Here is a 16,182-nt window from a genome sequence, read left to right on the forward strand (position 1 = left end):
CTACTGATAAACATTTATACTTTTCCATTTTCTTTTGATACTACTAACAATCCAGTAATGAATATCCTTTTGCATACATCATTACACACAAAGACAAGATAATAACAATAGAATTATATGCAATTTTTATACATAAGAAACATTACCAAAAAAACAATTTTGAGTTAAAGTGTATTGATAGAAATTTACATTTAAAAAATTAAGTCATTCCAGCTATGCTGGAATAACTGTCACTACACATGTTTTCCTGCTATAAATAACTAGAAAATTGGAAAAAATAGGCTCTAGAGATTTTTAGGTTCTAGAAGTTGTCCTTCTATTGTGAAACACAAGAGAAGGAAAGCAAAGTAAACCCAAGGATCACCTCAGCTTTTGGTTTGTAGACATTTTCTGAACAAATGCAGAGAAAAGGGGAACCCTAAAAGAACATGGCTATTTGCTGAGTTAGGAGACAGATAAAAAGTTTGGGGAGGCCTAGGCAACTGGAATTTGTAAAGCAGTACTTGAATGGAGGAAGCTCTACATACAGAGAAAGCAATCCAGAAATATGCAAAGGGCTCACTTTGAGTCCAAGTACCAGTCCTAAATTATAGTATGAAATCCCACAAGACAGGCAAAAACCTACCAAGAAGTTGTAAACTGAAATTTCAGATTTCACACAGATGATAGAGTTCTATTCAGCCACAGAGGACATACAGAAAACAAATTCTAATCATAAGATTGCTGGAGTGTCAGATACTATACTAGTATCTGACAAAACAGGCAAGGAATATCACCAAGGCAAGGCAAAGAATATTACCATGGATACGAAGGGACATTTCATTATCAAAAAACAGGTCATGAAGATAAGGCTTTTCAAAAAATTTGCAATAGTTTATTTTAAAGACTTTACAACTACAAGTACTTGGGATAAATATTTGGGGATAAATTAACAAAATATGTGCACAATCTATGTGCTGAAAACTATGTAATACTGGTTAAAGAAATAAACATACAAATAAACAATGAGATATATCAGATTCATGAATTGGAAGTCTCAATATTCTTAAGGTGGCAATTCTCCTCAAATGGTTCCATAGATTCAATACAATCCCAATCAAAATCCCAGCAAGCTTTTTTGTAACAATACTAAAAAATGGATTCTAAAATATATATAAAAATGCAAATGATCCAGAATAATGAAAACAATTTGAAAAGGAAGAACAAAGTTGGAGGTCTTAATGACTTCAGGACTTAGTATAAAGTCACAATAATCAATACAGCGTGGTAACAGCATAAAGGTAGACATGTGAAACAAAAAAGAGAATCCAGAAGTCAACCCATGTTTTATGGTCAACAGATTTTTGATAAATGTGCCAAGGTAACTCAATGGAAGAAAGAAGAGCTTTTTCAACAAATGTTGCTGGAACAATAATGAAAAACGTTATGCTAGATAGAAAATACTAACTCAAAACAGGTAATTGACCTAATAGAAGAAAACGTAAGAGAAAACCTTCATGACCTTGAGGTAACCAAGATTTCTTCGGTAAGGCACAAAAACCACAGATCATAAAAAAAATTTTATAAATTAGATTCCATTAATATTTAAAGCTTCTGTGTTTTAAAAGACTCAATTAAATGAAAATGCAAATTGAATAGGATAAAATGATCTTCGTGATCAAGTGTGGAATAATTTTAGCATCAAAAACTATAACCTGATTTTAACATTGAATAAATAAAAGTTGAGTCCACAGTGATACACAAAAAAGAGAGAAATAAAACTTATATGCCCCACTAAAAGTAACTATTATTTGAACTCATTTTGAAAACAGACAGTAAAAGGGAAAGATTTAAGTACTTTATCCAGCCTTTTTGGGAACAGCTGTAGTTTATCCCCAGTTGATGAGGGAAAATTCTTTTTTACAGAATACAACAGCTGATAGAACTGTAAGGATAGAATCTGAAGACCACAATATTGCAACCCTCAATAAAATAACTGATCCAGGCAAGTATCATCAATGGATGCAAAATATTAGGTGAAAAAATGTTGAAAAATATGATATTCACCCTATGCCACAGTATCATTCCAAGGATATCTTGCAAAAGGAAAAACATCTTTACAATTGAAAATTTTCACTATCACTACTGTGAATACTGATTAACAAAGGGTAGGAAAAATCCTTTCTCCTTCTCTATAGGAAAATGGACCAAGAATTATATTTCTGGAAATCTGACAAATGTGGACCATCAATGAGTGACAAATGAGTTACCAGGCAACATTGCTCATGGTAAAAATGGCCCTTGATCTGGACTACGAAGACTATGATAACTATAAAATAACCTTGGGCTTCCCTGATTGCAACGTGTAATTTAGGCATTTCCCTTCCCAGGATGTGGAAATTACATTCATCGGTTACTATAAGCTATACATGCCTTCTATGGGATACCATACTTCAAAGCCAGAATGGCTCACACACCCACCAATTTGGTTTCATACCCTCACTTAGAAAACCCAAGAAAAGCCCTTGGAATGTTCTGAGATCTCCTCCTGAAAAGAAACACCTACACTGTTCCATTGGCATGCTGGGTTTCCTACTGTGGACATGTCAGTTTGATTATCTAGCTGAAGGCAGTATCACTACTGGTGGTCAAGCAAAGTGGGCACTGCAATCATCTTCACCAAGCAATCAAACAAAGGACTATTTCGTTAGCAGACATTTGGTCCTGTCCAAAATGTCCATAAGATATTTGGTCCATGCCAAAAAGTCCTTGACATTTGGCCCTACCCAAAATCATGTGGCATGAACCAAATATGCTCATTTGGATAGGAGCAAATTTCAAGGACCTTTTGGCATGGACCAAATGTCATATATATTTTGGACAGGACCAACTGCCCTTCCAGGGACTATTTGTCTTATTTTATTTCTTAGAAAAAAAAAAAAAAAAGGAGTGACAGAATTAAAGCAAATATGGCAAAACGGCAAAATGTTAAGATCTGACCAATTTGAGTGGGAAACACAAGGTGTTCCTTTTATATTCTGCAAAATTTTCTACATTCTTAAAATATGGCAAAATCATTTCTTTAAAGAAAGAAAGCTAGAGTCCATATAGGTCATACAAACGGGGACCAATTCTCTCAAGTTTATTTTCCGTAAAAATTCTAAAGTTTTAAGATATACTACTGTCATTAAAACATTCAGCTCTTCTCAAAAGAAAAACACTTTGAGAACAATGAATTAAATAAAACCAAGAAGAATAATCACAACAAAACATGAATCAAGTACTCCAGTAATAGTTTCTTAGAATCTTTATCTTTTAAAAACACAAAGCTGAATCAAGGTCAGAATCAGAATAAGGAACAATCAAAGTAACATCAGAATCAAAGCAAGAGAAATTAGAGCTGTTACTTACGATAAAAGAAAGGGACAAACTCCACTGTGAGAGAAGCTGGTTTATATTTCTGTCTGCTCTTTTCCACAGTACTAAGGATTCGTCTATTGTTAAAAAGAAGTTAATACCAAATTACAACATGGGCAAGTAGAGAAGGCACAATTACAAAAACAATTATAAAATAAATTTAATATTTTACTTTTGATTTGTGTACTGAATAATACATCACCAGGATTGGCATAATCTTGAAAAGCAAGTCTAGCCACTAATTTAAATGCTCACCAACTGAAAGGATTTCTTCTTTCGAATTACACAAAAATTTAAAACAATTAACGGTGAAACGTAGCAGTCACATTAAGTTTCCTAACAACTGGAAATAGAAAAAGGAAATAGCCATTTAAAATTTCCAAAATGTAAAAGAACTAGTTCAGTAGTACTGCTAATTTGATACCTAAGGTAGTAGCTTATTCCTACAGTGCAACTGAAATTCATCAGAAATCAAGCTACTCTGTGCCACTTTCTGAAATTTTATCTGGACACAAAGACTCCATACCACTGGCTTCTTCTACCTGAAGGATACAGATCCAGAAGGCTGGGATTATTTTTGTTTTTAATTACAATTTCAGTAATTTTGATGGCTGAAATATTTCTACAGACTTTGGTAAGGCCAACACAAACAGCATGTGCTTTTACAAAGAACAATTCAACACAAAATGAATCTCTTAGATGGGCATGGTGGGTGTGGGGCTTAGGGAATAAAGGTTACTGTTACAATGACATATCAGCAACTGGTGGACTGCTGAAAATCCAAAAAAAAAAAAAGACTTTTTTCCATCCCCCAAACAAGCTCTTAACACTGTTAGAAACCTAGAAAAATGGTACAGGTGAACCGGTTTGCAGTGCAGAAATAGAGGCACAGATGTAGAGAACAAACGTATGGACACCAAGGCGGGGAAGTGGCAGGGCAGGTGGTGGTGGTGGGATGAACTGGGAGAACAGGATTGACATGTATACACTAATATGTATAAAATGGATAACTAATAAGAACCTGCTGTATAAAAAAATAAAATTAAATTTAAATTTTTAATTAATTAATAATTAATTAAAATAATGTATAAATACGCTCCAAAATCTTTTTGCTCTCACTAAAAAAAAAGGTAGTAAAATCATGCCTTTACAGAGAGCAAGTGACTTAGTAAACTTTGTTAAATCTTAAAACAACAACAACAACAAAAAACACTGTTAGAGCCAACAAAAATGGAAAATATTTGGAGAACAGCCACATAGAAATTCCATACATTTAAATACAATCTACTGATAAAGCACTGGATTAAGATGCCTTCTTCTCAACAATTTGAACAATATTCAATTAAGGTATTGAAATTATTTTCTTTATAATTATTACAATTGTCCCTTATAATTATATAGAAAGAAAAGCCAGTTGATCATAGAATAAGCTGAACAGGATAGGCACAGCTGGACTTAGTACTGACACACTAAAGAGTTCTAAGATCCAGATCTAATATCCAGATTCACTAGAAATCATATCAGATACCATTTGCTACTGCACTGCTTTCCAAATCTATGCCTATTTCCATTGCGTAGAAGGCTTAAGAATTATCCTACTTCTGTATTTATTTTAATTTCAAATATAACATCTTAGAACATTACTGGATCTTCCTATTTAAGATCATTATCAAAACTGTTTATGTGTTTCTAACAATACAAATATTACTAGAGTTTCAAATAAAAAACTGAGTCATGCCTTAAAAAAATTAGTCATGTTGTAGAAAAAGTAATTTTAAAAGGATGAAATCTGATTTAGCTTTCAGTTAGGTTTTTCCACGTATTTACATTTTGCACATTTATTATAAATTATGATATTAACTAATACATTGGATATATCCTATCCAAAAATCCTCTGCTACAAACAAAAATAAAGATTCTCATTTGATTAACATAATGAAAATGTACTCCTGCAATTTGTGATTAATGACTCATTCTAAAGGCTCTGTATTAGATGTAACATATGAACATAATTTCCATTATAATTGTGCTAAAATTTAATAAGCTAAATTAAAGAGGTGAAAACTATTATACATAACACAAATATTAAAGCATAAGTAGTTTGCACTGCATGTTTTCAATAGGATAAGACAAAACAGCTAATAATGTACCATTTTTAGAACATAGTATATTTGGTTGCTCCATTATTAGCTGATATTTGGGCCAAGCGTTTAGCACCTAGTTGATGCCAATACATATCAACAGGTTGCTGAGAGGGATGCAAAATGTTTGCTTGCATCTCAGTTTTCTAAGTTTATGTCCCCTGGTCAATTTTTCTGTGCTTGTGTGTGTATGTGTGTGTGTGTGTGTGTGTGTGTGCGTGTTTTCCCATCATACCTAGAACATAACTACTTTTCTTAATTTTTCAACTTTTTATCTGGAAATAAGTTCAAGCTCTTACAAAAGCTGCAAGAATAAAAATAGTACAAAAAACTTCAAGTATAGTCTACCCAGGTTCACTGTTAAAACTTTATCCTAAATGCTTTATAATTTTCTCACTCCCCCCTGAAAAAGATACATATGCACATATATCTATATATGAGATATAGATTTATATATACACATATTCAGACCTATAATATTTTTCAGAACATTTAAGGGAAAATTATGAATATTATAGCCTTTTACCTCTAAATACTTTAGTGAATAATTCCTAGGAATACTGTCTTACATAACACTACAGTACAGTTGTAAATTTCAATACACTTAACATTAATGTAATACATTTATGTAATCTACCATTCATAATCCAGTATGTCAAATGACCTAATCATGTCCTATAGCATTCCCACCTTCCCACCCCTAAGTATAGTCTCCTGTCCAGGGTCAGGTATTACATTTGGCTGTCACATCTCTTCAGCATCCTTTAATCTGAAACGTTTCCACAGCCTTCCTTTATGACACTTTTAAAGAATAGTGTCTCCTAACCCCTCCTTTTACTCATTAAAATGTTGTTCATCTGGAGTTTGCTTGATGTTTCCATACACTTAAGATTCAGATTATGCATTCTTGGCTGGAATATTATACAAGCAATGATGGGTCCTTCTTAGAGTATCATAGTTGTAAGCACAGGATGTCCACCTGCTTCTCAATGATGATGTTAATTTTGATCATCCAGTCAATGTACTACCCAGTACTGTACAAAATAACTACTAATTTTTCCTTTGCAACAAATAAGTAATCTGTGGAGAAACATTTTAAAACCATGCAAAAGCCATGTTCGTTATCAACACCTGCCCCTAGACTTAGCATCCTGAACCATACCTTTCCTATGATGTGTGCAAAATGCTGATTTTTTCCCAACACCAGCAGCCCCTGTACATTACTAATTGGCATTTGGCCTTCTAATGTAAGCAAGAGCCCTCTCTTCTCCCCTATCTCTCTCTCCCTCTCTGTCTCTGTCTCTCTCTCAATCTTTATCAATCACTGGTATGGACTCATGAATTCCTTTTTTCCCCCAATGGTTTATAATTCTTTAATGAATTATTTTTGTGTATATATTGTCCCAGATTTGGCCAGTAGGAGCCCGAAGACAAAACTTAATGTAAATTATTTTTCTCGGGACTTCCCTGGTGGTCCAGTGGTAAAGAATCTGCCTTATAACACAGGGGACGCAGGTTCAATCCCTGGTCAGGGAACTAAGATCCCACATGCCACAGGGCAACTAAGCCCATGCACCACAACTACTGAGCTTGCATGCCTCCACTAGAGCCCATGTGCCGCAAACCACAGAGCCCACACACTCTGGAACCCAACACCACAACTACAGAGCCCTCACACCCTGGAGCCTGCACGCCACAACTAGAGAGAAGCTTGCGTACCGAAACAAAAGATGCCGCATGCCTCAATGAAGATCCCACGTGCCGACCCAACACAGCCAAAAAAAAAGGTGAAATAATGTTTTTTAAAAAAACTATTTTAGTCTGTGGGCAGACAATGAGTCCTACTGAACTTACACTAGGCACAAAGTAGGAAGTCAATAAATATATTGTTTGTTTTTGTTTTTTGGCTGCCATGAGGCATGCGGGATCTTAGTTCCCTGACCAGGGATCGAACCCATGTCCCCTGCAATGGAAGCGTGGAGTCTTAACCACTGGATCACCAGGGAAGTCCCAATAAATATATTTTTAAATAAATGCTTGAATGAATAAGTCATTTTCAGGAAAGATTTCTTTCCCTATTTTAGTTCCATTTGGAGAAATCTTTCTAAATATGACGGATTCTACAAATAAAATCAAAATTGGGCTAACAGATTAATCAAATCTATTAATTAAATCAAATTACACATGAAGATACGAAAAACATCCATATATTTCATCAAATAAGAAATATAATTTTAAATGGCTTTGTATTTGGAATTATGTTAATTTTAATTAAATCTGTTCTAATCTGTTTTAGCTGTATTAGTAAGCAACAAGCACAAACAATAATATATACATTCCAAATTTCCATTTAACTTCAGAATCATATTAATATATAAAGTCTAAGTTATTGTTATAGTTCCCCTGTACAGGTCTTCCATGAGCTATACAGATTTCTCCTAATTACATGATTTATCTCCACTATGTTTCATTTTTCTATCAAAGTCAAAGAAAACCAAGTCTCACTCTCTGCTTTTACCATTTACCTCAGAAGTAGTTCATATTATTCCTGGCAAAATTGTTATGCCTATTAAAAATAATACCTGGACAGCTTCCAGCACAATTTCTGGTATATATACTGCACTCATGAAATGCCACCACTGATCATCTACTCTTAGTTCTCCTTCTTGTTGTCATCTTACACTATAACTCTTTCTATATCATGTTATAATGTTTAAATGTCTTCTTGTTTTTGGCTCTCAAAACTTGTTTTGGGGGCTTTCCTGGTGGCGGAGTGGTTAAGAATCCGCCTGCCAATGCAGGCGACACGGGTTCGAGCCCTGGTCCGGTTAGATCCCATATGCCGCGGAGCAACTGAGCCCGTGCGCCACAACTACTCAACTACTGAAGCCCGCGTGCCTAGAGCCCGTGCTCCGCAACAAGAGAAGCCACCGCAATGAGAAGCCCGTGCACCGCAGCAAAGAGTAGCCCCCGGGCTTCCCTGGTGGCGCAATGGTTGAGAGTCCGCCTGCCGATGTAGGCGACACGGGTTCGTGCCCCGGTCCGGGAAGATCCCACATGCCGCGGAGCGACTGGGCCCATGAGCCATGGCCACTGAGCCTGCGCATCCGGAGCCTGTGCTCCCCAACGGGAGAGGCCACAACAGTGAGAGGCCCGCGTACAGCAAAAAAAAAAAAAAGAGTAGCCCCGGCTCTCAGCAACTAGAGAAAGCCTGCGTGCAGCAACAAAGACCCAACACAGCCAGAAATAAAATAAATAAAATAAATTTAAAAACAAAACTTGTTTTTGTTTTCAATTACTAATTTTATTTAATCTGTTTTAATTTGTTCTCGGGTCTACCTTTTCATATCTTCTCTTTCTCCCACCTTTAAATTCATTTTGCTCTTAAAGATTCCTCTAAAAGCCTCTTCTGTCATTTCCAGACTCCTCTCCTTATGTTCCTCCTTCTATATGTCTTCCTGTCTATAAATAAAAATTCTTTGTCACTGTTTCAAAACTTAAAAAACGTTACCTTAGATTTGCCATTGCTGACAAGGCTAAGGTGGGGGATGGGGAAGTAGCAATAGTGGGAGGAAGAGATATAATTTCCTTAAGAAATCTTGGCATAAATGTTAAAATTGGGGGAACATTGATTAGTTGAGAACCAAAGTGCTAAATGCGTAGAAAGGCTACAAATGGAGCACTATTATGTGCTCCTCTCTTTGAATCTTTAGAGAGTTATGAGCAGTACATAGGCAGAGGGAAAAGGCAGTGACAGTGCTGTCTGCCAACTATTTCCATGTCTACTCCTTTTAGTCACAGGGTAGAACTAACTTCCGCCTTGGTCTCCCTTCTTCTTCTGGTCTCACTGTGGTAGATGGGAGCATGTAACTAGTCTTGGCCAACGAGTTCTGAATGAAAGTGAAACATGTCATATGTCATGACCAGACAAGAGCATTAAAACTGCCAATGTGAGACATTTCAGAGCTTTCTTTTCTCTTTCACATGGTAACTAGCACAGCCTTAGATGCTTGCTGTTCTGTCAGTTTAGGATCTTGAGTGACAATGATGAGTAGAGGCTCCCTGCCAACCATGGTAGACAGAGAACAGGAACAAGAAGTAAACCTTTGTTATTCTAACCCCTTGTTTGTTACTGCAGCTTATCCTGATGGATAAATCTTTGCCAAGAAAAATGCAAAGCACTTTCTCACTGGAAAAAGAGACATATTAAAGTTCAATAGAAAAGGAAGTAATCAGAAGGTCACTAGTACCTTCCCATTAATAAACAATCAAGAAAAGTATTAGAACGATGTGATGGTTAATTTCATGTGTCAACTTGGGGGGTGTTTTGGGATGAGATTAACACTTAAATTGGTGAACACTGGGTAACGGAACTGCCCTCCAGAAAGTGCCTCAACTAATTAGTTGAAAGCCTGAGCAGAACAAAAAGACTGGCATCTCCAAGCAAGGGGGAATTCTCCAGAAGACTGCCCTCTGACTTCATCTGCACCATCAGTTCTGGTCTCCAGCCTGACTGCTTTTGAACTAGGACTGGAACTGGAACACTGGTTCTATAGCCTTCGAACTCTAACTGCACCACTGGCTTCCCTGGGTGGCAAGGCTGCCAGGCCACATCGCAGATTTGGACTTGCCAGCCTCTATAATCATGTGAGGCAATCGCTTACAATGAAGTTCTTCACACACACACACACACACACGGCCTGCTAGTTTTGTTTCTGTGGAGAACCCTGACTAAAGACTACAACTTTTGGGCTTCCCTGGTGGCGCAGTGGTTGAGAGTCTGCCTGCCAATGCAGGGGACGCGGCTTCGTGCCCCGGTCTAGGAAGATCCCACATGCCGCAGAGCGGCTGGGCCCGTGAGCCGTGGCCGCTGAGCCTGCGCGTCCGGAGCCTGTGCTCCGCAACTGGAGAGGCCACAACAGTGAGAGGCCCGCGTACCACAAAAAAAAAAAAAAAAGACTACAACTTTCAACACATAAAGGAAAGCAAATGTATAAATAAGCAGATAGAATTGTTATATTTAATAGCTGGAGTATTTGTTCCTATTAATTCTATTAGACACTTCTTGCTTTACCTAAAGGATGTGTTATTTCAATAAAATATTACTATATAGAACATATAAAGTATTACCCCATAGTCTACATACATGTTCTCTCAGTTACCAATCCTTCACCATTATCTAATGGTGGCTATTCAAATTGAGGGTATCCTACCCTAAATATCCTGAAAAGCCTATAAAAAAAATCAAACATTCTAGTAACGAAATGTTGCAGGAAGTAGGAATTGTTTATAAGTGGGTCAGGTTACACTGAAAATGAAAAAATCCTGAGATTTAACGTAGAGCAGATTAGGGAGACCTAAAAAAGAGATCTGATTGTAGGTGATAACACAACTCTTCCTATTCTTTGCCCACAGGTAAGAAAGATACATGAGTTTTTAAACTCTTCCCTTTGAGCTGTGTACTGGTAATTATGCCATTGTCACTAAGCTACAAATCCATCATCTTACATTCCACCTGCTTTGTGATGCTGAACAGTCATTCTACAAACTATTTCCTTTTCTCCAGCTACCTCACTCTTGGGTTCATCAATAGTGGGTACTAAACAGAGCCTGGAAAGCTGAAAGAGTGAAAGGGGGACTGATGCCTTATTCCTTATTTTTTTACTGGCCAACAGTTCTTAACTATGGCATTCACAGTTGGTTTCTTTCTTCAGCTTATTTTTGGCAATACCAGAACCAGCCTCTTCACAGCTGCTCAGTGATAGCAGCACTGGCTTAGGACTCTATCCTCAGAAGCCTCAGACCAGGCACTGCAGGACCTCTTCTCCAAAACTTCTAGTTTCTGATAACTCTAATCTCTTCCCTTTGTTCCCACAGAACCAGGGAAGTAGCTGCTTCCTGAAGTTACTATCTCTGTATTACATCAGTGTCCCCCTTTTGTTTTTTGAGTTCTCTAATACCTATTTAACAGTCTCCTTGTATTATAGTCTCTCTTTTTAAACACTGGTTTCTGACCGACACAAGCTCCACAATTAAAAATAAAAACACAAAATACTGTTAAAATTCTTTTTCAAATCATGAAATATGCTTTAAAAAAAGATAAAGTTCCTTGAAAAATATGTACACTCTACTTGATGCTACTGTGCTCTGAGATTTTACCATCAGATTATTAGCATTCAATTGCATTACAGAATAAAAGTTCAGGGTAAATTTATTATCTAGAAGTGGCGTTCATCACTAATTCATTACCTCCAATGTAGTTCTCTACCTCAGAGATAAGGATGGGGTCTTAGACACATCTTACCAACTGCTTTCATAGAGAATGAGACCTGCTTTGAAGAATTGTATATATTATGATACTTAGGTTTTAAATGAACATTATGATTTATAAGACATACCCTGAAATTCTATGCCTCCAATTCCGATATGGGTCATATAAACTTTCACAAAATGCCAATGCATGGATCACAAATTCTTCGATAGATGTCTGATCTGCCAATTCCTTCTCTTTTTTTTTGCTTTTTAACTGAGAATTTAAACATAACATTATATGTACTTAAAAATGTTAAGCTGTATAACATACTGACCAACATCATTAAAAGACTACATGTTTCATTCGTCTAATAATAATAACTCATTTTTATTCAAATAAGCCTAAGTTCCATTTGAGTGTGTAAAGGGTCAGTTAATCATATGGGTTGGATATAACCTCTCAAATTTTAAATATTTCCTAGGAAGGATTTCAAATGGATAGACAAACGTCTTTCCAAAAAAGATGATGCTTTCAATAAGAGGGTTATTTGATGAATAAATAATAAATACATAAAATGGCAAACTGTGTCATTTAAAATAGCCATTTATAAAACACTTCAACTTTTAAATTAAAATAACAAAATGTATTAATAATTGCTTGTCTACTTTCAGATAATTGCATAAGATGCCTGAAATATATAAGTACCCACTGATAATTTTAATGATCTTCTCAATTATTACCTCCTCTGAAAACATTTAACTTTACTATGATATTTTAAAAAATAAAAACTAGTTACTCTCAGTAAAACAACAAAAAGGAATATATTAATTCACACCTACTTGTTGAATATAGAGTGTTGTCATAGTGATAACATGATTGATATACGAGCAAGTCCCAATTTCTTCTACATTAGATAGATTTCTGTGAGGAAAAAAAAGAATAGCCATATATTTATTACATATGAATAATGAGAAAATGTATGCTCATGAATTCAGGTTGGTTTTCGGAACACATGTTGGCAAATGAAATACAAATAACAGTCATTAAAACTTAAAATCAATATGGTTATATAGCTGCTTTCCCACTGAGAATGCAAAACACACCTCAAGCACCATTTAACTAGTATAAGCAGAGAACATTAAGAAAGGCATGCCAATTAGCATTTGTTTATTATAAAAAATTGGAAAATATCACAAAGTAGAAATAGAAAAGAAAAAGTCACTAATATTCTTACAACCCCAACGTTAGCAACTATATACATTTTGGATTATTTCTTTCCAGGTTTGTTGTTATTTTCCTATGTACTTTTTTAGCTTGGTTTTTTGTACATATTCTTGCCTTTATAACTCATGTGGTGCAGTTTTATAGTTATCATCTTGCTTTCTGAAATTATAGTTCCCCTTTTAGACTCATAATATATCTCCTCATCTATATTAAAAAGCCTTGAGAGAAGGGTGGGCATCTATACATACTCCAAGAGGGCATAGTGCATGCCTTGTTTAAAGCAGTGTGTCAACAAGTGCCTGGTGTTTAATTAAAATATGGCCCTCATTTTTATTCCATTTTTAATAAGACTGAGGTATGACACGTAAAATGCTAACATGTACTCTTACTAATATCACCAGTCTTTTTCTTGGCATACTAAAAAAAATTTTGTTAAGACAAAAAACTCTATTGTGTTCTGAGACATTGTAACCTTGAAAAATACTTTATATCTTAAAATCCAGTAAATGCTAAAGGAACAGGAAAAATTAACTAAATTAATGAACTTAGTGTAAGAAGTCAGAATGGCATGACATCTTTGAGAAAGCAAAGAGTAAAGGCAGAGGTAAAATTCAAAGCCCCTGTGAAGGATTCTGGGAAAATAGCCAAGTGGGAAGAACCAGGAATCTGTCTCCCAACCTAGAAAACAGTTACACTATCAAAATCAGTTTGATGTAACTATTTTGAACCCTTGAGTCTCTGTTGAAGGCTGGCAACTTCTATGGGAAAATCTGGATGATAAATTGCAATTAATGTCCTAAATTCTGCTCAATTTCAGCTATTAGCACAGTAGCACCTATCAATCTGCCACCCCCAGACATGTGGTAAGCAGCTGTGCACATGGTCCAGGAGCAGCTTGCTAACAGCTTGAAGAAACCAACGTGGGCAAAAAGGACCCTGTCCTCAACATATTGGAGATCGTGCTCTGATCACTGATTGCACCTTCTGATTATAGAGGTGCAGACAAAGAGGCAGGCAGGCACTGATATTGCACATCCTCACCACTTGTTACAAGCCCCTCCCCCTCTGGCTGAAGTAATTTCCAGGGGACTTAAAGGCATTTCCCTTTCCCCCTTCATCTTTTTGTTTTTTCCCCTTTTGGGAGCCAGATGTTAAAGACTAGGACATTCAAAAATAACAGCATAAATGGGGAAAATTAGAGAGTGACCACACATGCTGAGGGAAAGGGTCAGAGTAGATCTGAGCAGACCTTATGTTTACAACTCAGGTTGATCCTCAGCACAGAGACAATCTGCAATGATCAAAAAATAAAACAAATAAACAAAAATAACAACAAAAAGCAGCAAACCCCGGGAAAGGGGGTAAATCTGATTTTCAGAGTTACCACATTCTTAGATTCAAGTGTCCAGTATTCAATTAAAAACAAAAATCAGAAGGCATACAAAGAAATAGGGGAATATGGCCCAGTCAAAAAAAAAAAACAGAGATCAACAGAAACTCCCTGAAAAAGATATATTAGACAAAGACTTCAAAATAACTGTCTTCAAGATGCTCAAAGTATCAATACTAAAGGAAGATGTGGAGAAAGTCAAGAAATTAATGGGTAAACAAAATGGAAATATCAGTAAGGAGATTAAAAAAAAACTAAAAAGAAACCAGAAAGAAATTCTGGAACTATAATCACTATAATGAAAAATTCACTAGAGGAATTCAACGGTAGATCTGAGCTGGCAGAGGAAAGAATCAGTGAACTTGAAGATAGCACAATGGAAATTATCAAGTCTGAACAACACAAAGAAAAAAGATTGAGTCTAAGAAAAAGACGAGAAAGAAAAAGGGAAAGAGAATACTTAAAGAAATTATCGCTGATAATTTCCCAAATGTGATGAAGGACATGAATATGAACAGCCAAGAAGCTCAACAAACTCCAAATAAGGTGAACTCAAAGACACCCAAACTGAGACACACATTATAATCAAACTTTCAAAAGACAAAGAGACTATCTTGAAAATAGGAAGAGAGAAGCAAATCATCACATATAAGGGATCTTCAATACAATTATCAGCAGATTTCTACTAAGAAACTTAGGCCAGAAGATAGTGAGAGGATACACTGAAAGTGCTACAAGAAAAATAGCTGTCAACCAACAATCCTGTATCTGGCAAACTATCCTTCAAAAGTGAGGGAGAAATAAAGACATTCCCAGGAAACAAAAGGTAATGGAGTCTGTGATCACTCGATCTACCCTACAAAAAAATGCTAAACACTGTCCTGCAGGGTGAGAGGTAAGGACACTATCCAGCAACTCAAAGCTGCATGGAAAACTAAGATCTCAATGAAGGTAAATAAATGGGCAATTATAAAAGCTAGTATTATTGAAACAGTGATTTGTAACTGTATTCTTTGTTTTTATATAATTTAAGAGATTATATTTAAAGAAAAAAAATTGTTCAGGTAAAAACTAGTATTACTGTAACTTTGGTTTGTAATTCCAAATCTTGTTTTATACATAATTTGAGACTAATGCATCTAAAATAACTATTAGCTTATGTTTGGGGGCAAACATTGTGTAATGTAATTTTGTGACATCAGCAACCAAAAGGAGTAGGGACAGAGCCATAAAAGAGCAGAGTTTTTGTATGTTATTGATATTAAAGTGTTATAAATTCAAATTAGAATGTTATAACTTTAGAATGTTAAATGTAACACCAATGGTAGCCACAAAGAAAATATCTACAGAATGTATACAAAAGAGTATGATAGGGCTTCCCTGGTGGCGCGGTGGTTGAGAGGCGGCCTGCCGATGCAGAGGACGTGGGTTCGTGCCCCAGTACGGGAAGATCCCACGTGCCGCGGAGCGGCTGGGCCCGTGAGCCATGGCCGCTGAGCCTGCGCATCCGGAGCCTGTGCTCCGCAACGGGAGAGGCCACAACAGTGAGAGGCCCACGTACCGCAAAAAAAAAAAAAAAAAAAAAAAGAGTATGATAAAGGGGACATCCCTGGTGGTCCAGTGGCTAAGACTCCACGCTCCCAATGCAGAGGGCCCGGGTTCAATCCCTGGTCAGGGAACTAGAACCCGCATGCTGCAACTAAAAGATCCTGCATGCTGCAACTAAGACCCGGTAGAGCCAAATAAATAAATAAACAAATATTACAAAATAAATAAAT

The 16,182-nt window shown here is 36.2% G+C and overlaps 1 protein-coding gene across 1 annotated transcript in view; it reads right to left on the bottom strand.

Moving 5' to 3' along the window:
• The window catches only part of NBEAL1 (neurobeachin like 1), a 173,965-nt gene that overhangs the window by 125,220 nt on the left and 32,563 nt on the right, over positions 1–16,182 (bottom strand). Inside the window, exons 4-6 of the mRNA XM_029224562.1 lie at positions 12,630–12,711; positions 11,936–12,063; positions 3,391–3,473 (exon numbers count right to left, since the gene is read on the bottom strand). Of these exons, the coding sequence (XP_029080395.1) occupies positions 3,391–3,473; positions 11,936–12,063; positions 12,630–12,711 (293 nt within the window). The remainder of the gene's footprint in view (positions 1–3,390; positions 3,474–11,935; positions 12,064–12,629; positions 12,712–16,182) is intronic.

The sequence above is a fragment of the Monodon monoceros genome, unplaced genomic scaffold (genome assembly GCF_005190385.1).
Source record: "Monodon monoceros isolate NGI ecotype Baffin Bay Population unplaced genomic scaffold, NGI_Narwhal_1 Super_Scaffold_16, whole genome shotgun sequence".
Taxonomy (NCBI): Eukaryota; Metazoa; Chordata; class Mammalia; order Artiodactyla; family Monodontidae; genus Monodon; species Monodon monoceros.